The sequence below is a fragment of the Sminthopsis crassicaudata genome, chromosome 4 (genome assembly GCF_048593235.1).
Source record: "Sminthopsis crassicaudata isolate SCR6 chromosome 4, ASM4859323v1, whole genome shotgun sequence".
Taxonomy (NCBI): domain Eukaryota; kingdom Metazoa; phylum Chordata; class Mammalia; order Dasyuromorphia; family Dasyuridae; genus Sminthopsis; species Sminthopsis crassicaudata.
This window is the reverse complement of record NC_133620.1, coordinates 345236663-345262585: the sequence shown is the minus strand read 5'-3', so window position 1 is coordinate 345262585 and position 25923 is coordinate 345236663. Positions and strand designations below refer to the sequence as shown.

At 44.6% G+C, this 25923-nt stretch overlaps 1 protein-coding gene and 1 long non-coding RNA gene across 2 annotated transcripts in view; one reads left to right on the top strand and one right to left on the bottom strand.

Moving 5' to 3' along the window:
• Window positions 1-15378, top strand: part of LOC141539001 (uncharacterized) — a 33440-nt gene extending 18062 nt beyond the window's left edge. The window contains exons 2-3 of the long non-coding RNA XR_012481178.1: window positions 10949-11047; window positions 14920-15378. This is a non-coding gene — a long non-coding RNA (uncharacterized LOC141539001). The remainder of the gene's footprint in view (window positions 1-10948; window positions 11048-14919) is intronic.
• On the bottom strand, window positions 376-25398 carry MPP2 (MAGUK p55 scaffold protein 2). Its single transcript, XM_074261162.1, is given in 13 exon segments — window positions 376-2503; window positions 7079-7102; window positions 7104-7208; window positions 8091-8293; window positions 10416-10577; window positions 10885-10953; window positions 11043-11148; window positions 11417-11548; window positions 13972-14199; window positions 15341-15490; window positions 15807-15959; window positions 22685-22803; window positions 25284-25398. Coding segments are annotated over 13 exon segments (1710 nt in total). The 5' UTR covers window positions 25366-25398; the 3' UTR covers window positions 376-2326.
• Window positions 25399-25923: the final 525 nt, after the last annotated feature.

Here is a 25923-nt window from a genome sequence, read left to right as displayed (position 1 = left end):
AAAGGCAAAGTGTTGTAAAAAGATCACAGAATTTAGGGCTAAAAGGGACCTTGAAGTCACCAAGTGGGAATTTCTGCAAGAGGCTGGGGGATAGGTAAGGGCAAGGGGTGAATTCTCTTACAACTAGGACTAGTTCTACAAGCAATAGGGAATCCCTTCTTCCCCCTCCCATTGGCTCTGTAGGCTAGACCAGAAGACAGCAGGGGATGATGGGAGAAAATGGGAGATGAAGATGGGAAAAAAATGTAGATAGAGTGTATGCAGATTTTTACAAATGAGATGCAGAGAGAAAAACAGCTAGGAGAGCTGCTAGGTCCTCTACATTTGCTTATATTATGCAAGCAATATTTACATATTAATAATTTACTTCTACCACTTTTAATAAATAAGTCTGTTTATTCTCTCTTTACTTAATTCTCTTATATGTTTCTTCTCCTCCTCTCAGCAATATGCTAATGAACCCCTGGTCCTCCCAGGGTCCTAAGCAAGAAGGGGACACTGAGAAGGGATTAGGGAGCACAAGCTTACTGGGCCTCCTGGAATGGGACATCCCTCCCTCCCCAATACAGTGGGGTTGAGTAGGGCACAGTGGGTCAGGGGCCAGCTTGAGCTGACATTGCAGCAAGAAAGATGAGGTTAAACACACAGAAGGACTAGGCCCTCAAGTAAGGATAAGTATATAGAGGCCCCAAACACCAATATCAGGGAGAGGCTAGTTTTTGGGAGGGTTCCCCTCCTTTCAAGGTTTCCTATTGATGATTCCTGTGGGATAAAAGGGCTATCCTATTAGAAGGCAAGGGAATAAATGAAATGACCCTGGAAATTCTAACAGCATTCTCTTCTTATAGGGAAATTCTATTTTACAAAGTTGGTTTCTGTATTACTCCAAACTCCTAAATTAGGGAGTTATGGTGTACCCTCACAATTTGGAGGATGGGGCATGGAAACAGGGGCTGGGAAATAAAAATCTGATGCTTTCTAAGACTGGATTTCTCCCCAGTTTAAAGAGAGGGACTGTCACAATACAAAGGAGAAATAGGGACCACTCAAGTCAGTCCTACCAGACTCCAAAATTTCTTCTTCCATCCCTCCCTGAAAGAGAGGTCCACATATATGTCTCACACACATAGGATCAGTGTGATATGGAAGGAAGCATCTCTATTCTTCATGCTTCACTCCCACCTGGCCTTCTCCATCCCACTCTCTCTAGGTTAACCAGGCCTTCTATCTCCACCCTCCTAAAGAGGACTCACAGAGCCAGGCCCTGTCAGCTGGAAAAGGCAGGTATTCAGATTGCCTGGAGGGATTAAGGAGGAAAAACTAAGCCCAGGGTGAAACAACAAGGAATAATGGGCCCAGATCATGAGGTTGACTGGCCCCTCTCAGTTTTCCAAATTCATGGAAATCTTCAGTAACTATAGGAGGTCTATTTTCCTTTCTGAAGGCCAAGATCTTCTGCCCATCCCAATACCTCCCAGGTGAGGCTGGGGAAGAACAGTGCTGAGAGGTCCGGAAGGTAAAATAGGGGAGTCTTCGGCAGTGAGTTGCTGTGTACTTGGGGGAGGGGAGTAGAGATAAGAGAGAGAGGTTAAACCCTGGGAATCTTTCACAACACAGATTCCATTCTGTTCTCCAGGAACATCCGGAAAGATAGTGCCCATTTTCACCCTGGGTCCTGGCTTCATGGGCTTTGATCTTTCCCAGGCTTTGGGTTGGTAGCACCAGGCAGAACTAGCTCCTAGGCAGGTCTGGACCAAATGGCCACCTTATTTATATGGTGACATAACAATTCTCCCATCCCTAGATCCCAGGATTAAGTGACTAGCCAGTAGGAAGGGCACTCGGGTAAGAGTAGATCTATGCCAGCCCTGAGGAGAAAAGGTGACTAAATAAAGTGGCAGCAGGGGACCTTGGTGTTCACCTAAGTGTCAACTTTTCTCATTTATGGACTGATGGGTACCTTGGGGGGCTTCTCCCTTTCCCCCACCCTCCTAAGCACAGTTTGGTCCCTTTAAAGAGGAGTGGAGATGGTACCAGTAGGCTGATAGCTAACAATGAGAAAAGTGGGCAGCACCTGGGCACCAAGGTGCCCCATGAACATTCTTTACCCTGACAGTATCTTCTTGAGAGCTGATGCTAGCTTTCATTGCCCACCTGGCATTTTATCCCAAGGAGTGGACACAGCTTCCCAAGGGAGCTGGGCTAAGGGACATGGGAACCTCAGCAGAGGATGCTCAATGACACCACCTGACAGAGGATGAGGTCTGAGTGACTAAGGAGTGTGGAATGGGGATGTGAATCTCTGTGCCAGAGATGGGCAGCAGGTTTAATATACCCAGCTGACAGGCACCCACTGGGGTTCTGTCCGCAGCTTCTCCATCGCAGTCTGAAGCTCTCGGAAGGTCCTCTCAAGGTTATCATTCACCAGGGTGAGGTCAAAGTAATGCCCATACCCTCTCTGGATCCGGCTGCTTTCTTCAACTGTCCTCTTCAAATCTGCCTCCTGCAGGGCCCAGGGAGATCCACTAAGTCAGATGTTCCTTTTCCGTCCACTCCTCTCTCCCCATCACCTTCCCTCCCCTAAATGAGAACCCATCCTCCTTATCTCCTCCATTATTTCCTATGAATGATCTATGAGAGACAGCCCCCAGACAGCTAAGTTTAATAGTCCCTTCCCCCCAGGACTTTCCCTCTATGTTGCATATTAAAATGATCATTGATGCCCTATGCTGAGGGAAGATGATCTCCAGGGCAGGGGCATTCCTACCTAGGCTCACTAAGAAGTCACCATTGGCTTCATAGTTCTTATTTACATAGCCCCAAACACTTTCCATAAATGATTTCATTTGAGCTTTACAAAGACCGTGTGAGTTAGATGCTATCATTCGTTCTATTTTAACAAATGAGCCAACTGAGGAATAGGGGAAGTTAAGGGTATTAGGTCAAGATCACACAGCTAACAAGTACCACATGAATTCAAGCCCTATCTCATTTCCTAACCGACTGATTCACTTTATTGTGGGCCTCCTAGGCCCACAATCATCTGCTCCAGCTATCATTCACAGAAACCCCAAGAGTATCCACTTAAATCTGCCTAAGAAAAGCCCTTCCCAACCTGATAAGAATTCTCAGGAGACCAAGATTATGTTGTCCCCCTATGTTCATCAGCAAAAGAGAACGTGAAGATTGGGTGCTGAGCAGAATTGAGAGCCTGGACTGGGGTAGAATCTTGGGGGAGCTCTTTAGCTAGAGAAGGCTCCTCTCTCTAACACTGTCCCTCTCTTCTTTCCCTCTCTGTCTTAATCACACTCTTCCTTTTGTCCTTCCTTTCCTCCCCTGTAACTTGGATCTTTTCTCTCATTGTCTTATTGTTACTTCTGGGTTGGACTAGGAATGGAGAAGGAGAGCACCAAACCTTGAGAAGGGGACTTAGAGTGATCCCTGCAAAGCCTGTAATGAAGGCAAACAGGAAGATCTCCCTTTAATGTCCTCTTTCCACATTCTGAGCATTCTGATCCAGCAGCACTGTCTCCTGCACACCTCTCCACCACCAGTCTGCTCCCAACCAGTCCCTACAAAGCTGCTCTTTTCTCTTCTAGACAATATCCAATATCTGGAGCTTCTCTGAATAGATAACTAGAATGAGAGATAGAATGACAGATAGAAGATTGGCTAAGATGACAGGAACAAATAATGATGAATGTTAGAGGGGATGTGGGAAAACTGGGACACTAATACATTGTTGGTGGAGTTGTGAAAGAATCCAACCATTCTGAAGAGCAATTTGGAACTATGCCCAAAAAGTTATCAAACTGTGCATACCCTTTGATCCATACCCTTATATCCCTGGGCTTATATCCCAAAGAAATACTAAATTTGAGAAAGGGACCTGTATGTGCCAAAATGTTTGTGGCAGCTCTTTTTGTAGTGGCTAGAAAATGGATTGGAAAATAGTTGGGTAAATTATGGTATATGAAGGTTATGGAATATTATTGTTCTGTAAGAAATGACCAGCAGGATGATTTCAGAAAGGCCTGGAGAGACTTACATGAACTGATACTGAGTGAAATGAGAAGGACCAAGAGATCATTATACACTTCAACAACAATGTTGTATGGAGATGTATTCTGATGGAAGTGGCTATCTTCAATATAAAGAAGATCCAACTCACTTCCAGTGGATCAATGATGGACAGAAACAACTACACCCAGAGAAGGAACACTGGGAATTGAATTTAAACTGTTAGCACTACTGTCTATCTACCCAGGTTACTTATGCCTTTGGAATTCAATTCTTAAAGTGCAACAAGAAAACTGGATTTACACACATATATTGTATCTAGGTTAAACTGTAACACATTTAATATGTATGAGATTGCCTGTCATCTAGGGGAGGGAGTAGAGGGAGGGAGGGGAAAATTTGGAAAAATGAATACAAGGGAATAATGTTATAAAAAAATTACTCGTGCATATGTACTGTCAAAAAATTTTATAATTATTAAATTAATAAAAAAATACTCATCTATAAAAAAAAAGAAAACAGACAAAAAAAGTCAAGAAAAATAGTTAAAAAAAAAAAAAAAAGAATGATAGACAGACAGATAGATAGATTCATTCCCTGAAAAGGCTATAGATAGAGAGAAATCCCCAGCCTTTCAAGAGAGCTCCATGCAATTTCACATTTTCTACTGCTTAGTGGACATTGCAAATTGAGTGTCACATTGAAATCTCAAACTTGATAGGTCCAGAACAGAGCTCATTATCTCTTTGTACCACTCCCTTACCTAAAACCTCCCTTGATGAATTCCTCAAACCCTCTCTACCTCACCCCACATACTCTCTCTTTGACTTCTCACATTTCTTGCATTCATCTCATCTTTCTGCTCATACAGATACCATCTTAGTCTAGTTCTTCATCACCTCTCACTGGATTATTGTAATAGCCTCCTAATTGTTGTCCCTACCTCCAGTCTCCCCCCTTCCAATCTATCACTCAACTACCAAAAGTACGATTCTGACCATGTCATCCAATGGCTCCTTATTTTTCCAGGATTAAGAAGAAACTCCTCTCTTGGCATTTAAGGCCCTTTACAATTGGATTCCAATTCATTTTTCCCAAAGTAATTATACATTAGTCATTTTTTAAAAAACATACTCTATATATGATCCTGCCAAATAGGCCATCTTTCTATTTGTTGTTGTTGAGCTATTTTTCAGTCATGTCTGAATCTGTGACCTCACTTGGGATTTTCTTGGTAAAGATACTGAAGTGGTTTGCCATTTCCTTCTCCAGCTCATTTTACAGATGAGGAAACTGAGGCAAACAGAATTAAGTGACTTGCCCAGGGTCACACAGCTAGGAAGTGTTAAGTGTCTGAGACCAGATTTGAACTCGGATCCTTCTGAATTAAGGCTGGTACTCTATCCACTGCGCCACCCAGCTGCCCCAACACAGCTCTTTAGCTTAAATGGTCTTCTTTCTGTTCAGCAAGGTTTTCATTAATCTCTTATTGACTCTATTGTATTTTCTACAGGGGTGGGTTCAAAACTTTTCCACTAACTATAAGTTCCCAATACTACTTAAATTCCCTGCTTCCTACATTCTCAGAACACACGTTTGGTTCCTCCTACTTTTCAGAGATCTAGACATCCAGTTTGACTTCCCTCCTCTCTGCTTCTCAGTATCTTCACCCATTTCCTTCTCCTCTTCTCTCCCAGGGGAAGAAATGTCTCTTCTTGCCAAAGTCACTTGTTCCACCTGAGCCTTCCAGTCTAATTCTGCCTGTCTCCTACTAAACCCTGCTTCATTTTTTAACTCCATTCCTTGCATGTTCAATCTCTTTCCCCTGTACTGGTATCTTCCTCTGGGTCTCCAAACTTGCTCAGCTCTCCCTGTCTGCAGGGGAAAAAATTAATCTTGTCACTTGGATACATCTCAAAGAGTTCTTTTATTTTTTTATCCCTCTTTTCCCTGATAAATTTCTCAAGAAAATACTCTATATTCATTAATCTTCACTTTTTCCCCATTTAAAATTTATTGCCTAGTCCCTTGCTATTGATTTCTATCCTCACTAGTCTACCAGTTCTTCTTCCTCTAAGATCAAGATTCCTTCTTTCCTCTTTCCTTTTCTTTCTTCCTATTCCTCTCCACTGTCATTTATCAGTTCCATCCAATTACCCAATTAACACCTTAAATTTTAATATATAAAACTGAATCCAACACTTGCCCCACTAAACCCATTCTTCTGCCTGATTTCTCTAATACTGGCAATGGTACCAACACCCTCCAAGTTATTCAAGCTTAAAACATATGAGCGACTTTTGGTAAAAACTTCTTTGTTCTCACATTATATGTGTCACCAAGTCTTGTTAATTTTACCTCTTCAATATCAACTATGCTTCCTCCATGACACCCAAAGTCATTACTCTAGGACTCAGATCCTCATCACATGTCACCTTGACCCTTCTAATTGCCTCCTGATTGAAACCCAATCCATCCTCCTCATAGACACCAAAGAAATCTTTAAATTTTATCCCATTACTCCCCTACACAAGAATTTCCAGTAACTATTCATGCCTGTCCTCAGCCTCCCGGGCAGTTCTGTGATCCAATCCCAAACTATCTTGACCTGGGATACTCCTCCATTCTATCTTTATCTGCCTCAATTAAGCCTCAAATGCCATCACTACCATGAAAAAATTGGCATATCTCCTAGATCAAGATCTCTCTCTGTCTCTGTCTTTGTCTGTTTCTCTGTCTGAGTGTCTGTCTGTCTGTCTTTCCTATCTCTTATCACACTGTCCTATTATCTTGTGTAATATCCTGAGAGGCAAGAATTGAGTTTAATATACCTATTTATGTCCTCAAGGGGGCCCAACACTGGAGCTGCTGATTAATGAATATTTGATGAATGATTGAAGGGATGAAGATGCAACCCAGTCTCCCCGCTTGTCACTATATCCCATTGGGGAGTACATTGTACCCTGAGTCCTTCCTGCACTCCTTCCATTGGGCCAGCCTAACTATCCTATCCTTATACTTTCCACCACTGCACCCATCTTTCCTGTGTCCTGCTCACCGTGAGCTGCTTAGTCGCCACCCCCACTTTCCAGAGCAGCCCGGTTCATGGCACGCAGGGTTTCAAAGTCAGGAGCCTCAATGAAAACCACATATGGAACAAACTCAGCAGTTCTTAGCACCTTCACTGCCTGAGGAAGAAGAGAGGGTATTTAGCATTATCTTCTTATTTTTCTTTATTCTCCTCCCCAATATTGGATCTCTATAACACGCTCCCAACTTAAGGGTTCAGATAAAATATGAATTGGAGGAGGATCTTCGTCTGCCTTGGCAATGAGATAGCAGCAAGGGGTTCAAATCCAGGGTTTCTAGGGATGGGTAAAAGGTATTATATAAAGTTAAAGAAGGTTCCTGGAAGATGGGGTATTGCCCATGGTCAAGGAAAATATTGGAAGTATATGACGTCACGGGCAGCTAGATGATACAATGGATAGAGTACTAGTCCTGAAGTCAAGAGGAACTGGATTCAAATAAGACCTGGGCAAATCACTTAACCCCGATTGCCTCAAAAAAAAAAAAAAAAAAAAAAAAAAAGTGTGTATAGAGTCAGAGTAGAGTTTGCTCTCAGGAAAGGGAAATCTAGGTATCTTAGAGACTCCATTAAGAAAAAAAAAAGTGAGAGAAGACTCATGGGAAGGGTAAGGAGAGTTGGGGGGGAAGGATGACTTGGGATTGATAATAGAAGGGTAAAGGTGGCCATAGATCATACACTGAGCAATCATACATAAACACATAGAATTCTATAAGAACAGAAAAGACCTTGGAGGTTACCCAATCCATTTTTCTAGTTTTTACAAATTAGGAAATTGAGGCTCAGAGGCCCTATGTCATTTACTTAAAGACATAGAGGTAGAAAGATAGTCAGCCTGGAAATCAAACTCAGGATCCCCAGGGATGGCAGTGTTATCTAGGGTTAGAGATGGTCCTTGAAAACTGGGCTGCTGCTTGCATGAAAAGGGTCCCTCTGGGGGAGAGGTGTGTGACTTGGAAGTAGCCAGGAGGTCGGGGCTTACCTGGGGATTGACATCCAACACGCACACCTTGCCAGCACTGAGCACATTTCGGATGGAATCAATTCGAGTGCCGTACAGATTTCCTTCATATTCCCCATGCTCAAGGTAGCGGCCGGCACGAATGTCAGCCTCCATCTCTGCCCGGGTCACAAAACTATAGCCCTGGCCTTCCCGTTCAGTGTCCTTGGGCCGACGAGATGTATCTAGTAGGCAAAGAGGGTGGGAAACGTGAAGGAATGTCCTGAGGCAGCTAGATGGCATCATGATCCTCTCGTTAGAGAGGGATGCTCATAACCCCAGAGAAAGTAATACCTTGTTTACTCATTTCTGACACTTTGGGACTCCATTTGGGTCATACTAGGGAAGACATGAGAGTTATTGAAGAGCTAGCACTTGGAAGAGGGAATAAACTTAGTTTGCTTAACCTCAGAAGGGCCCAAGGGCAGAAGTTATAAGGGAAAATTTGGAAAAATATCAGGAAAAAAATTTCCTAAAGAATAAAGCCATCTCCCAAATGGAAACAGTTCCTCAATGATTTCCCTCTCTCCTGAAGTTGGGTAATCTCTGACATCCCTGATCCCTTCTGACTAAAGGCTATAGACATAACTTATCTTGTAAGCTACATTACCAGTGGCCCAATAGATAGAGCACTGAGCCTGAAGGGAGGAAGACTTGAGTTCAGATCTAGTCTCAGATACCTGCTAGCTGTACGTTCTAGCCAAATCACTTAACCTCTGTCTGCCTCAGTTTCTCCATCTGTAAAATGATGATGATAATGATACCTGCCCCTGGGGTTATAGTAAAAACAAAATAAGATATCTGTAAAGTATTTTACAAACATTACAGTGCTGTATGAATACAAGCTATTATCATTATCATCGTTATTTTTATAGAGGGTAGGGTAAGGGCTAAGAAGGTCACATCTCAATATAACACCTAGAGCCATGGTGGGGTGCAGTCCCCAACTCAATGACGCAGTACCCATTGTCCACCAGAAGAGGGAGCTCACTGACCAATCAGGTAGAATTTCAATAAAAAGAGCTGACAATTCACAGCCTCCTACGGTTATAGAGCTTAGAAAGGATCTTGCAGATCATGGACCCCAACTCTGTCATGTTATAGATGACAAGATGAGGCCCAGGGAGGAGAAGTTACTAGTGCTTGGTCACACGGATAACATGTAGCAAAGTGAGCATTCGGCTCTAGATGTATCAGACTCCCTGTCTTTTTAATAGTAGTAGTAGCAGTTCTGATGGTAGTAGTAGTAGTGGTAGTGGTAGTGTTAGTGGTAGTAGTAGTGGTAGTGGTAGTAGTAGTGGTAGTAGTGGTAGTGGTAGTAGTAGTGGTAGTAGTGGTAGTGGTAGCAGTGGTAGTAGTAGTAGTGGTAGTGTAGTGGTAGTGGTAGTAGTAGTGGTAATAGTGGTGGTGGTAGTGGTAGTGGCAGTTAGTAGTGGTGTATAGTGGTAGTAGTGATGGTGGTAGTAGTAGTGGGTAGTAGTGTTAGTGGTAGTAGCAGTAGTAGTGGTAGTAGTGGTAGTGTAGTGGCAGTAGTAGTGGGTAGTAGTGGTAGTGGGTAGTAGTGGTGGTAGTAGTGGTGGTGGTAGTAGCAGTTAGTAGTGGTGTATAGTGGTAGTAGTGGTGGTGGTAGTAGTAGTGGGCAGTATTATTACTACTATTAGCACCACCACCTGTTGGCCCTTAATGCTGGTTAGATTAGACCAGTTTATCTCTCATACATATTTTTCAGTCATAGCTTGACTCTCTGTGACCACTTTTGGGGTTTTCTGGCAAAGATCCTTGGGTGGTTTGCCATTTCCTTTTCAGCTCATTTTACAGATAAGAAACCTGAGGCAAACAGGATGAAGTGACTTGTGCAGGATTACACAGCCAGGAAGTGTCTGAGACCAGATTTGAACTCAGGATGAGGAGTCTTCTTGACTCTACTGCCCAGCAGTCCATCGATTGCACCACTTACTTGCCCCTCTCAAGCATACTGTCCACTTTAATTCAGTCGACACTTCATAAGATCAGAGTTAGAAGGAATTTTAGATAATCAAAGTCAACCCCTTCTTTTTACAGATTAAGAAACTGAGGCCCCCAAAGGTTAGGGGGCTTGCCCAGAATCACACAGCTAGTGTCTAAAGTGAGGTTTGCACCTGCGCTCCTGCTCCAGGTTGGGCTTTCCACTTATTACCCACACTACCTCTTTCCATGGGCTGAGAAAGAAACAAAGGTAAACCAGTGCTCCTCAGGCCAATAACTGGGTCTCCTGCTCCGTGTGGTGCCCTCCCTTGAGTTACAGCGCCCACCCCAGCATCAACTCACAGGGCACAGTGGTGCCATAGCGGTCTTGGTCCCACATGATGAGTTTGTTCTTCAGGCTTCGTCGCCCCACACCCTGTGCTCCGATCAGCACCAGGGTTTTCCGGCGGAAAGGGGGCATCCGGGCCACCTCCTCATAGATCAGAAGCTCATGCCGGTCGAACTCTGTGAGCACAGGGGGGCAAGGACACCACCCATTAGATTAGCGTGGGGACAGTAGGGCAGAGGGGACAGGTGGGCAGGGACATAAGAATATTCAGGGAGATGAATGCAATGGCCATGGGTGATGCTAGGGGCCGGGGGATCATGTGTCTGGCAGTAGGAAATGTTCAGAAAGGAGACTGAGATTAGTGCTTGGGGGCAAAGTCCAAGAAACACTAATATATACAGTTTCCATGCAGTATCCAGGGAGAGAATGCTGAGGGTAAGGTGCAGAAAAAGAGGGGCAGTGCTCAGGTGTGAGTGCACCTACCTGCATTTTTGGTAGTGAGGTACATCATTCGTTTCTTCTTCTTGCCCGAAATGCTGCCACACAGGGCGCCTGGCCATGAGAAGAAGAGAGATGGGTTAGCCTGGAAGTGCCCTCCTCATCCTCCCAAGCTGGCAAGAGCTGACCCAAAGTGGGCTTACCTGAGGTGGGTGTCATCTCCAGGTCCCTCTTGACGAAGGCCTTCCGTTTCTCTTCCAGCAGCTGGCTAGGGATGAGCCCAGCACTGCCCCCCTCTACGTGGCATGCCTGAAACATCCCCCATGCCCACCAAGCTTAAGAACTTTGGAATCTCCCCTGCTCCCCCTCATTGTCCCTCCCCTCTAGCCAGCTCCTGACTCCCTCCTTCAGGAAAAGACCAGGCTCAGTGAGGACATTCAGGCTTCCTCCTTTCCCAATAGCTGTACCACCCCCTTGCTCAGCCAGACTAAGCTAGACAAGCAGAGAGTCAAGGAGGATCTAAGGTATCTTTGGGGCACAGGGCTTGGCTTCCACAAGCACTGTCAAGGGCACTCACTTGCCACCAGTTAGCATCATCCTGGTTAACGATCTGGAGCAAGTCCCCAGCACAAAAGCGCAAGCCAGCCTCCTTGCAGGGGATCAGGCTGTCCCGGGCTGGCTCATAATCAAAGTGGCATTTGACAAACACCTGGGGAAAGGGGAGAGGAGCACGTATGGATCAAGGGCCATGGTGGGCACAGTATCAGGAGGGGAGACCAGGAATGGAGTGGTAGGGAAAGGACAAATGCCCCACTCCCTACCTCATGGATACCAGGTACCATCCCCTAGCCTCTAAAGTCCCAGGGAGAGATTGGGAGGGAACGGAGAATACACACAGACAGCCACTCTCATACACACCAGCCCTTGCCCCTTTAAGGGGGAACGTCACTGTCTCTGCCTGCTCTGCCATCCACTGCCAGGCTCCTTTCTCTGCCCAGAACAAAGGGCAGTGGATTAGTTCTGTCTTTGTCCCTCCCATTTATGGGCAGGGTTATCATTCTTCCTTATCTCTCTCCAGACTCTCTAATGGGAGAAGGAAAAGGATCCATCACAACAAGATGGATCCTTTATTCCCCTCCCTCTCATGTCAATTGGGCTTGGGTTGTGAAAAGCACTTTCTAGATACAAACCTCACAGGCTGCTGGGAGACAGCCAGGCCTGGGGAATTTCATTCTAATGGGAGGAACAGCCCTGGCTATTTAGGCTTAGTATCAGAAGGAGAAATGTTCCACACACACTTAAATGCATACATGCCATCACATAAACATATGCATGTATACAAGACAATATATGTATCAACAAATATACAAGAAGCAGCTAGGTAGCACAGTGGATAGACTGCCTGGCACTGAGGCAGAAAAACACATGTTCCTGGGTTCAAATTTGGCCTAGGACACTTAATAACTATGTGACCCTGGGCAAGTCATTTCTCCCCATCTGCCTCAGTTCCCTCATCTATAAAATGAACTAGAGAAGGAAATGGCAAACTACTGTACTACCTTTGTCAAGAAAACCCCAGATGGGGTCATGAAGAGTCAGATATCACTGAACTAACCAAATAACAAGCATGTAAGGGTGCACACATGTATACAAGGACACATACACACAAAGATGCCCAAGTGTCTACTAGGGCACTCACACATGGATGCATTACAAGGATTCACTGCTTATATGGGTACACACATATGTATACAAAATCATGTGTATGTAAGGGTGCCACACATGCACAAGGACACACACACAAGGATGCACATGTGTGCTAAAATGCATATAAAGATGCACTGAGTACATAGATGCAATGCATATATACAAATGCAGATATGTATAACAGCATACACATGTACAAGGGCATACATACACAAGGATGCACACACGTGCTAGAATGCATGTCTGTACAGTGTACATAGATGCAATGCACATATACAAAAGCACACATGTATAAAGGTGCACACACATGTCCAAAGATACATACAACAACACATATCTATAAGGATACATCATGGAAGCACTGAATGTAAAAGGATCTACTATTTATATGGATGCACATATATGTACATGTATATATATACCTGCATACAGATATGCAAGGACACACACACATACACAAAAATGGACATGCCCATACAAGGATGCACATGTGTATTAGAATGCATAGATCTGTACAAGATTCACGATGTACATGTATGCAGTGCATATACATAAATACATGCATGGGTACAAGGACACAGGTGAGAACACATATCTACAAGGACACACACATGCATGGATGCATATGCATGTACTGTTTATATGGATGGATGGATATGTATATATATGCACACCTGGATACGGATATGCAGGGACACACACACACACAAGAACATACATATATACAAAAATGCACGTGCCTGTACAAGGATGCACTGTGTACATGGAATGCACATGCAAGTTCAAGAATGCACACATGTATATAAGGGTGTTGCAATTTTGTAGGTCAGTGGCTATTTTATACCAGTTTAAGGTCTACAAAATCCTTTGCATCCATGAACTCATCTGATGCCCAACCATCACCCTATGAAGTAGGTACTACTGGAATTGCCTCCACTTTACTGGACATTGAAGCTCGGAGAGGATGACTGGCTGTGGCCACATACCCAGGAATTGGGACAGACCAGACCTCTCCTGACTCCAAATCCAGCATTCTTTCCTTACCTCATCTTGTCTCTGCATGTGCATGCATCCCCATGCCATATCTGTGCCAGTATGAATACATCCATGTTACATGTACAGGCTCTGTGCAGAGATCCCAGTCTCCCCCCATGAGCAGGCGTGGGGATAAACCATATAAACCCTTGCCTCCAGAACATGCAAACATGCTTGTATACTCAGGTCACACCTCACCTGTAACACACATACACAGACACACACAAATTGGGGGAGAGAAAGAAGTCTACATGAAGCTCCCCCTCAGAACAGCCAATAATGTGAGGGACAATCAAGTGTAGAGGGAAAGATGCCAGGGTCCAGGAAGGGAGATAGGGTGACAGGGACAGGGGCCTGATTTTGAAGGACAGCTGCCAATTGAATGCCCACCTGTCGAGGCAGGTGGGGCTCCTGGTAACTGGGCAGGATCTTAAGGATGACACTTCCACTGGCACTTCGGAGTAACTCCTGCAGCCCCCGGGGGTCACTGCCCACAGGCTGCCCATTTACCTCCTTGATGACATCACCTACGTGCAGCAGGCCCTGCTGGGCCACCATGCCCCCGTGAAGGATGCGGGCAATCACCAGCTCTCCACCCTCCACTCGGAACGTCACCCCCTGGGCAAAGCAGGAAGAGGTGGGTTAAAGGACAGGCTTAAGTGTCCCCAACCTCCTGGTCAATTCTCAGGATCCTAGGTGCTTTGGGATCTCCCTCTAAAGCTCCAGGCCCCTCAGCTCCCCTAGCAGAGCTTCTTTAAACCATTCCTCCTCCCCTTCTTTCTCCTACTTCGCTTCCTCTTCTCCTTTCTTCTTTTTCTGCTACTCTTCTTCCTTTTTCTCCTCCTTTTCCTCTTTCTCTTCTTCCTCCTCCTCTTCCTCTCTTTGACCTCCTGGGCTAGAAGCCAAGGTTAAGAACACACACCTCCTTCCCTGACTAGCCGGATGAAGCAATTAATAAGGCAGCACTAACTGGGAGAAGGAAAATAATAGCAATAATAATCAATCATGGAGCTTATAAAGTTCTTTGAGATTTATATGCATTTAAAATGATCTCATTTGCTCTTCAAAGCTTTGCTCAGACTGGGCCACCTCTTAAATAAGGCCCTTGAGATCCCCACAGCACCCCAAAGTCAGCTTACATATAATTACTTTATATCCACTTATATGCACTCCTCTTTTCTACCAAAGAATGGAAACTCTGAGGGAAGAGACTGTTTTTTACTTTTCATCTGTGTTGAATGTATCCTTCCTGCCTGGCACATAATGGGTACTTAACTGATATTTGTTGATTAATTGATCTTTATAAGTACTACAGGAGTTATTATCCTTGTTTTACAGATGGGGAACCTGAGGCTTCAAAAGGTAAAATGCCTTGTTAATAATCCCACAATTGAGCATCATCAGAGGTAGGATTGGCACCCACATCCAGTCCTCTTTTTTATTAAACCACAACAGTTTCTTCCTGTCTCTTTACTTACTGACAAGGACCCTGAAATATATGTATGTCCCTGGATGCTGGAATTTCTGTGTTTTCTCCCTTGGAGTTAAGGTTAGACCTTCCCCACTGGTGACCTCCTGCTAGCCCTTTCCCCAGCTGCCTCTATGTCTCTCCACTTCCCCAAAGCCCTCCACAATCCCTCCTTTAGTGTTTTCTGCAGTCCCCCTTGGCCATGACATGGGCATGCCCTCCCCAGTGCCCACCACTCTTCCTGGTGACCCTTCACCCTCTTTCCTTTACCTCCTACCCCAGTGCCCTCACCAGGTGCTCTCCTGCAGTCTTTCGGATGCCCACCATTCGTACAGCATCTGGAGGGACAGGCTGGTTGTTGAACATGGGATCCAGACCAGGGCTAGGAGGTGGTGTCTCATAGCTTTTTGATGCCACAGAATCATGCGTCTCCAGGAGGGACTAGGGAAACACGAAGTCAGGACACAGCAGTGCTCAGCTTTCCCTGCCCTGGAAGCCTTCCCATCAGTTCCCACATGCCCCCTCCTTATCAGAACCCATCTTCTCATACCTCTTTCCCAGGTCTCCCTCATTGAGTCTTAACTCCTCATCCAACCTTCTCTCCCCCATCCAATTTCTTTCCTTAGAATCCTGCCTGATCCCCTGGGGGATCTGCCAGGACCAAGCTGATCCTATTATCCAAAATCTCTACCCAAACACCAGTCTATCAGACTTCTCTTTTCAGGTCCCCTGTCCTTCCCATCTAGAGGAGCCCAACCTGAAAGTGTGGCTCCTGGAGGATATGGGCGAGCTCAGCGGCCGTGCTGCTCTGATCAGCCAGCTCGGCCAGGTCCCGAAGGATCTCCTGAACCAGCTCCAGGTTATTGTCCCGAACAGCTTCCAGTTTGGTCTCTTCTAGGCGTTCGTGGGCCTGATGGGAAGGAGAAGGAAAGGAAGAACTTAGGTTATCTTCCACCCCCACCCCACCAGAGGTCCCTCATGAAATACAAGACCCTTACAGGGATACCCTCCTTGGCACCTCTCACTTGGCAGCTGGAGCATCCCTACCAGCCACTTAACACCAATTAACAGTATAGTTGACAGAACCCACCTCCCCACCCCCTTGCACACAATTGGACTTCATATCCCATACACAATCACCAGCACAAACTCACGGATGCACATTCATTCTTCTCCCCTCCCCTTAACAATTTCTTTTCTTAGATGACACTCAAATCATGACAAGGAGAATCTAGTGGTCCACTCAGTTCCTCAGTACTTCTGTATCTTCAGGTTATTCTTATGAAGTTTGACCATCCATGTAGAAATCTTAAAATCTTATAAACCATGCCCCTCTCCCTCCCCTATTCCAGATATCTCAAGGACTCTTGAATTGATTGTGGAAAATTGATCTAAGCCTAATTTCTACCAGATTGATTTCCATTTTCCAAACAATTTTTTAAAAATCAGAGACTTCTTTCCTTAGTACTTTGCATTTTCAGATTTACCAAATGATAAATTATTTCTGATTCTCCCTTGTCTGGTCTGGTTGCTTGTATGGTAGAAATCACAACTGACATTTATACAGGGCTCTATGAATTGCAAAGTCCTCGATGCACTTTGTGAGCCAAAGCTGAGGTTTACAATAACCCTCTGGGACAGCTACTACAGGTATGTTTATCTCTATTTCACAGATGAAGATATTGAGACTCAGAAAGTATTAGTGACTTATACATGCTCACCTGGGTTAAAAAGTATCAGATTCCCAACTGCTACTATTTGTCACATTGCACTACTTCTCAAATTAACACCTACTGAGCAAGCTAGGAGATTAGGGAAAATCTAAGAGCCTTTCCATTCTGGAGCAAGCAAGTTTAAAGAGCGGGGTCAATCTCCAGCTGGAGTCATTGTATGACTCTACTATATGGCCCAACCCCATTATTTCATCCAATCCAGAAGCAGTGGTTAGAGCACTGGACCTGCAGTTGGGAGGATTAGAATTCAGATCTAGCCTTAGACACTCATTAGCTGTGTTACTCTAACATTTAACTTGACCGTCTTGTTTCCTCAACTGTTATTGTTATTTTTCAGTCATATCCAACTCTTTGTGATCCAATTTGGTGATTTCTTGGCAAAAATACTGCAGTAGTTTGCCATTTCCTTCTCTAAAACAGTTTACAGATAAGGAAACTGAGGCAGAGTTAAGTGACCTATCCAGGGTCACACAGCTAGTGCTTTGCCATTTCCTTGTCTAGCTCATTTTACAGATAAAGAAGTTGAGGCAAACAGGGTTGAGTGATCCACCCAGGATCACACAGCTAAGTACTTTGCCATTTCCTTCTCTAGTTCATTTTACAGAGAAGGAAACTGAGGCAAACAGTTTATAAGTAAGTGACTTACCCAGAATCACACAGCTAGTAAGCATGACTAGACCGCTAAAAAGCGTCTGTCAGAATTCTTTACCATGCAGAGCAGTGTAACTGGAAGACTGCCCAGAATGCAAGTCAGAAAACTTTACTAAATGATTTCTTTTCCTTTCTTCTTTTTTTCTTTTTTTCTTTTTTTAAGATTATTTTTGCTCCCTCATATTCTGGCAGCTCTGATCTGTGAAGAAGCATAGTGTGATTTTTTTTTTTTTTTAAGCATTAAGAAAAATTCAGAAAGCCAGGATTCTGGACCTCACTTAGACTCATTAGCATTAGCATGTGAACAAACTGAATTAATTCACCCCCTCTAACCTCAGTTTTTATGCCTGTAAATGGAGATTTGCATTAGTATCCACTGTCTAGCTCCTAGGCTGATATCTTTCCAAGTGCTCTAATTATATCATCAGAGAAGAGATAGGGAATGGACCTGTGAGTTTATTGGTTTAGAGAACCCTAGATGATCCTCTCCCAATACAGATGGATACCTTCTTTGTAATTTGTAGTCTGAGAGTTACCCTGAATAGCTAGCTGAAAGAGGCAATAGATCCTGGAACCAGTAAGACCTGATTTTTCAATCCCACCTCAGTCACTTACTAGCTATATGATTCTGGGCAAGTCATTTAATAAGACTGAACCTCAGTATCTTCATCTGTAAAATGGGGGTGCATTTTATATCATAGGATTCTGTAAGCATCAATGAGAGAAAATAATAGACAAAGGACTATTCAAACCTTAAAGAACAATAGAAGAGCTGGCTATTATTATCATTGGAGCCTTAAGAGGTTAACTAGTCAGATGAGAAGTCACAAGGCTACTATGTGAAAGAGGTGGATGGATCTTTCCAGTTCTGAGTCCAAGTCTCTATACCAGGGATTCTCAAACTATGGCCTGGGGGCTCACTGAGGACGTTTAGGCAGCCTGCCGAGTTATGGCAAATGGGCTGGGGGATGGAGACAGTGTGAGCTTTTGTTTTTACTATAGTCCTCTCCTCCAACAGTCTGAGGGACAGTGAACTGGCCCCCTATTTAAAAAGTCTGAGGACCATTGCTCTATACCTTGTATGGTTCTGTCTCATTATCAGGGAAGGAGAGAATAAATGAGCAGGTGGATGAAGACATAGGTAGTGGGCTCATAAGAAGTGGGTGATATGAAGCCAGGAAGGTCACTTACACACATAGATGATGGCATCGGGATCCAAAAAGACACTGACAAGCTAGAGCATTGCGATGAATCTAATAAGATGAAATTAGATAGAAATAAATGTAAAGTCTAACATTTGGGCAGCAGGTGGTACAACAGATAGAGTGCCAGCCCAGAGTCTGAAAGATTCCTTTTCCTGAGTTCAAATCCAGCCTCAGACACATATTAGCTGTGGCAAATCACTTAATTCTGTTTATCTCAGTTTTTTCATCTGTAAAATGAGTAGGAGAAGGAAATGACAAACGATTGACTGTGTGGCCCTGGGCAGATCACTTAACTTTATTTGCCTCAGTTTCTTCATCTGTAAAATAGGGTGGGGAATAAATGGCAAACCATTTCAGTATCTTTGTCATGAAAATCCCAGATAGGATCAAAAATGTCAGATGACTGAACAAAATAAACAAAAGGTTGGGTCCAAAATATCGACTTCAATTATACTGGATGGGAGAAGGCATGGATAGATAAAAACTTTCTGGAAAAATACTCAGGGGGATTAGTGGATCACAAGTTCAATAGGAGTCCTCAATATGATGTGGCAGCCAAAAAAGCTAAGTCAATCACAGGCCATATTGAGAAGCAGAGCTTCCAAGGATTGGGAGGACCCTCATACTCTGTCCTAGACCATATATAGAATACTGAGTTCAATTCAAAGTGCCATATTTTTTCCCCTCTTTCTTTTTTGTAAGGCAATTGAAGATAAGTGACTTGCCTGGGGTCACACAGCTAGTAAGTGTTAAGTGTCTGAGGCTAGATTTGAAGTCAAGTCTTCTTGACTCCAGGATTGGTATTTTATCCACTGTACCATCTAGTTGTCCCCAACATGCCATATTTTAAGAAAGAAATCAATGAACTGGAGAGTATGCAGAGAGAGGCAACCAGGAAGGGTGAAGGGACTTAAGTCCATGTTACATGAAGATCATCTGAAGAAATTGGGAATGTTTAGCCCAGAAAAGATATCTAGAGGTTCATAGTAGCTGTGTTCAGATATTTGAAAGGATGTTGTGTATAAGAGATGAATGTATCCTATTTTTTCTACCCAGGAACTATTGATATTAAAAAAAAAAAACTTTCTAAGAATTAAAGGATGCATACAAAAATGCAACTGGTTTGAGAGAGTTGGTGATGGTATTCAATCATGTCAGTTGTGACAATCTTTGTGACCCCTTTGGGATTTTCTTGGCAGAGATACTGGAGTGGTTTGCCAGTTCCTTCTCCAGCTCATCTTACAGATGAGGAAACTGAGGCAAAAAGGGTTAAGTGATCTGCCCAGGGTCGAAGTAGCTATAAGAGTTTGAAGCTGGATTTGAATTCAGGTTTTCCTGCCTCCAAGTCTGGCGCTCTGTCCACTGCACCACTGAGCTGTGAAATGATAGGTTCCTCCTAATTGGAGGCCTCCAAACATTTGCCAAGTACTTTTGAACATGGATTGGACAAAGATGGTCTCTGAGTTCTTTTTCAATTCTAAAATCATGTGAATGCTCCAGCTTCCTTTGTCTGGAGACTGTGGATCTAGGGATGGAATGTTGTATATGCTGTCAGACTGGGTCCCTGCTTTAGTTGGTTTGGTTTAACTGTTTTTCCTTGTTACAAGAGGCGGAAGGAGAGAGGAGGAAGAATATATTTAGAAATGATTATGACATTAAAAAAATGTGTGGCTATTCAATGGTTTCAGTTGTGAATGACATCATAACCCCATTTCTTGGCAAAGTACTGGAATGGTTTGCCATTTTCTTCTCCAGCTCATTTTACAGATGAGGAAACTGAAGCAGACAGGGTGAAGTGACTCGCCCAAGTTCACATGGATAATAAGAAAGGAAGACATATTCCCCTCAAATAGAACCTAGATTCCCACAGTAACAATTAATTTTTTTCCTTTTTTAAAAAAATGTCTTATTTACTTTAAAGTTAAATACAAAATGAGAAAAGAAAAATAAAGAACATTTCCATGTACACAGCAGAGCATAAGAGAAGATTCAATAAAAACAAACTTCCATTTCTCAAAAACCTCTATAATAAATCTTATATATTGTTTTTAAAAGCGATCCAGCTTTTCTGTGCTTCCTTCTGGGGTTTCTTTTGTTCCCTGATGTGTACTCATAATTAATTTTTTAAGAAACTGAAAGCTTCTCCCAAAAGGCTCATAGCATTTGACATTTATTTAATGCTTTCAGATTTACAAATATTTTGCAATTCTCTGCAAATATGATCTCATTTATCCTCACAACAACCTTGGGAGGGTTTTCATCCCTAGTTTACAAACAAGGAAACTGAAACAAACAGATTAAGTGACTTTCTCGAGGTCATACAGCTAGTAAGTATCTGAGGCTGGATTTGAAGCCAGTTCTTCCTGATTCCAAGACCAACCCTGGACTCTTCTTCTAGGCCACTCTGAGTTCAGAATTGTAAGACTAGGTATCACTACTGTGGGATGCTTCTACTTCATCCTAATCCTGCAGATTTCCAGGTCAATTTTCAAGCAGGCATTAATTAATTTTCATGACGAGGTTTGCCTCAAAATGCCCTGAGACCAACTATATTAAAGTCCATATTGCTCCAAGTGGTATAGGATAATTAAAAGTGACCACGAGCAGATAGTTGCTTCTCCCTGGTCAATCTCACCTTTTCCAAGCTCAGACAAATCTCCACGGTTATCCATTCCCAGACCAGGCCCACTGCCAAGATCCAAGGCAGATGCCATCAGATTCCTCTGACCCCGCAAAGCTACATTTGTGGAGTCCCTGGCCTGGAGAGTCTCCCCGACCCAACAACTCCCCCATTGTCTTTTCTTTTTTGCCGTGTCTGGAACCATGCCCAAAGTTTCCCAGTGTGTAATTCCAACCAGCAGGTATTCAAGAATAATTCTGGAAAATCGATGTCACTTACTATTTGGCAGACACCCATGTAACCTTTAAGAGGTTCTCCCTGTGCCAGCTGCTTCGGAAATCAGAGCAAAAATCATTTAAGGTGGGTTAGGTTCATTCACAGGCTGACTTCAATTATACAGGTATAGAAAATAAACTGACACACTACCCATTTCCATGCCTGGGAACTTAGTCTCCCTCTACTCCTTTCTGAATTTTGCTGTCTCTGCTTTTTACAAAGTATCCCCTGAGGCCTACCTTGTATCAGAACATTTTCTCCTTGGAAGGTTTGTAGGCTTTTGGCCAAATACATTGACGTGCTAACCTGTAGACCACAGAGGCTCACACGCTTGCATCCTTATTTAGCTGTTCATGTCCAACTCTGGCACAATGACAACCCAAAAGTCTCTGTGTTTGCCACTTCACTGCAACTAAAGTGGTCTGGATCCCATCCAGGGATCAGAGACCTATTAAGGAATCTCTGAGAAGGCAGGAAGGGGATGGACACCCCGCTGCCAGATCTCAAGGTGAGTTGCACAGCTATGTGATGCCAACTGTGCCTCGGCAGAATTCTGAGACAGGCAGAGAGAGCTTGATGCTCTTGGCAGAGAGACACCATTTGGTCCAAAGATGGCAGGGGATGTGGAGCATTGATGGACACTCAAAGTTTCAGACATGGACAGATACACAAATGCATACAAGTCACAGAAACATACATAGACAGAAGCATAGCCAGCCAAATATTTTAAAGGGTTATTACATAAACTGATTGTTATGATTATCAGTTATCATACTCACCCACACAAAAACTTTCTAAGCTAGGTCTAAGGGGGACGCATTCCTACCTACAATCACCCAACTTCATGTCTCAAGAAGCTGCAGTGCAGTGGAAAGAATACTTTGGAGCCAAGAGAATCTGAATTCAAATCTGTGTGACCCATTTACTAGCTGGGTGGGCAAGTCACTTAACCCCAATTGCCTCCACCAATAAATAATGAGTGCAGATACATATCATCCCACATTCTCTGTGAGTGTCCAGATTTTAAGGCCACGGGGTAGCACATTCAAAAGCCTGTCTCCTAGGACAAGGACTGAGTTCTCCTCTCCGATCCCTCACCCACCCATCCAGTATACCACACCCCCATGCCCACCTCCCTGTGGAACTGTACCTTTGCCAAGGATCTTACTATTGGACTTTCCATGATGCCTCGAAGGAAGATCAAGTCTAATTCAGCAGCACCTGTGGCGTTGGGAAAGGTCCCCAGGTTGTCCAGGACTTGCTGCATAGCTGTGAGAAAATGGAGAAGGGGGGAGAAAGGAAGAAAGGTGGATGGTAAATTTAGGAGGATAGAATAGAGAGCAGGATCCAACTGCATCCTAGCCTTTTACTGGGGCAGAAGGGGCAGGACAGGATGCCACATCTCCAGCCCTCTTCTCTGTATCCTCAGAGCTCAGCACAGTACCCAGCATGTAGCAAGTAAATAAATGCCTGCTGACTGGCTGTCCACTGAACCCAGAGGGAGAAACTTAGTTCTAAGGAACAGAAACAGCATCAACAAATCATCATGGGGGTATGAGTTTATCCTTGTCACCTAAGGAGCAAGGTCCCTGAAGATGTCTTCTTAGTGTCAGGGATGAGGGGGAAAATTGGATACTTCCTGGGCTCCTCTTCCCCACCCTGACCTCCTTGAGTATTTCAAGAATAGCAGATGAGAGACTGTTAACACAGCCACAAGAGGAACTGTGTGTGTGTGTGTGTGTGTGTGTGTGTGTGTGTGTGTGTGTGTGTGTGTGTTGGAATGGAAGTAGAAGGGAGTAGTGTCAGATTCCAGGCTCCATTCTCTGCCTACAGAGTCAGATGGCTTCAGGAATTAAGGCAGAGTTGGCAGACATTTCTGCCAGGGTTCCACGGAATTTAAAAATCCCATGGTCTATTGGTCAAAAAAAATGTTCAACTGGATTTTAATCTAAACCTCCCCCTCCTCATCGTATCCTTTTCCTGTCTATTCCCAGCTGGACTCCAGTGGAGGAATAAGTAGGACAATCCATGCTCAATGGGGCACCAGGACATGAGCTGAGGTTAAAGAGGAGCTCACAGTAGGACCTGAATAACTCATTACATCTGTATATATCTATATCTATATCTATATCTATCTATCTATCTATCTATCTATCTATCTATCTATCTATCTATATATGGGGCACATGATCATTCACACAGTACTTTTAGGTTTACAAGAGTTTCCTCATAACAACACATGTGACCACTCTAAACCTCGGAAACTGACTTGTCCAGACACGTTGAAGCCCATGGTAGTATGTGACTCTAAGCCCTTGTGGACAAAGACCAAGCCTGAGAAAGTACTGGGACTGGAGAATACACTTGTCTAAGTGCTGGGGAGATGACATCTCCGAGCCTCAACAATGGTCTTGGGATGCAAGGATATGTACAGGGACAACTGGAGTACCAGAGCTGTGCCAACCAGTGCCCACCATAGTCCCTGAGGAGGGAGCTGCGTGTATGCAGGCAGGACATAGGAAAGAAATGAGTTTCATAATGAGGGAGAAGGGGGGGAAAGTGGGTGTGCCCAGCTGGGAGCAAAGATGGACAGGGGGTATCATTACCCAGCATCACTATGCCACCCACACTAGCATATGCACCAGCACCCAAGGGAATGGGCATGAAGACAGCCCCTGGCACCTCCTGCCTGTTCCTGTCACTGCTCCCCTCCTTTAGGGAGAGATTGAGGGAAATAAGGCATAGAAATAGCAGGTGATTTCATCAGAATGGTAGCAATAGGCTCCCCTTCCCCCATTTTCCTCTTCCCCTTCCCTCTACTTCTTCCTCATTTTTCTTAGAAATGCCTTCCTCATCCAACTTCTTCCCCTAATTTTTTAGGATTTCTGGCCCTGATGCAATTCAAGCCTCCCCCTCCCATCAACAGGTCTTTTCTCTTATTCTGTGTATTCAATCACCACCACACCAGAGGGATACAGCACAGAATCTGGCTTTGAGTCATCTCTGCCACTTCTTAGTTACAGGACAAAACATCACTAGTCCCTTCTCCAGGCCTGTTTCCCCTTCTGTATAAGGAAGGGTTGGGTTACATGGCCTGAACTCTAAAATACTACGTAATACACTGTGAAGTCAGGGAAGGAGCAGGTTCCAAGCTCCTCACCCCTCACCCTATGTGGGGCAGTCCAATTCTCACATGTTTTTCTTCCCTGCCCCAGTTCCCTCTGAATACCCTACTCCTCAGGGGTAGGTCATTGTCCCTAGCTTAACAGCCTTCCTTTCCAGGTGCCGTATGAATCTGACCAATCCCTAAGATATACAAGAGTAGAGTGGTCACACTTTTTCAAGAGAGTAAGGACAGGTATATTCAGCCCACGATGGACACTAAGGACAAAGTCTGGTTTCTGTCTTTTTATCCTCAGTTCCTACCACAATATGCTGCACATAGTAGGCTCTTAAAAGCTTGTTGAGCTGGAAATAATTGGATGGGGATAATACACAGAAGAACCTGATAGAGAATTTCACTCTTTAAAAAAGTCCCCCTGCTCTTTACTCAGACATATACAGCAGACGTCACCTTCACCAACCCAACTAGACTAGGGAGAAGGGGATCCCCCTCCTCTGACACCTCTGTTGATGGGTTGAAGATTGGGCAGGAGAAGGGTGCCCTCTGCCCCCACCCCCTCATGGTTGCTCGGGATGGCCCCATCTGGCAACACTCATTCCAGCCCCAATCCCACTTCTTCCCCTACCTTCCCTCCGGAGCTCTGCTTCCTCTGAAGACCCCAGGGATATGCCCTCCAAAGAGGCACCGCTGCCTGGGCTGCCCGCCATGCCCGGCCCCCTCCTGTTCCCTGCCCCCCCAGCCCTGAGTGCTGCAGTAGCTGCTGCTGTTTGCCACCCTCCCAGCCTGAAGGTACTAAGCCTGGAGAAGGAGGGACCCCAGGAGCCCCTCCAAGGGGCTAGCCAATGGTAGGGCTCAGCTGCCTCCAAAGCTTTCCTGATTGGCAGAAGCTGGGGTGAGGAGGGGGGAGGTGTAGAGTCTCTTCTTCTAAGGGAAGGCCCCTCCCCCATTTAGATCTGTGAGGATGTTGGGGAAAACAGGCATGGTTCCACCCCCTGGCCTGGCACAGTGCCCAGAGGGCCACCCCCTCCCACCCTACCTCTCCACAAAGCTGACACAAGAAGACCTTAGTCACAGAGAGGGAGGGAGACCTTCCTCTTCAATTTCTCCTTCCTCTTCACTTACCTTGAAACATCCTACACCTCAAATTCCCAAGTACCCCCTCTTCCAGCGTCCCCCCCATAGCTCCAGAAGCTTCTGCTCCACTGCCCTCTCCAATCCCAGGATCCCCTCCAGGCTCACCTCCTCCCAATTCTCTGATCTTCTCT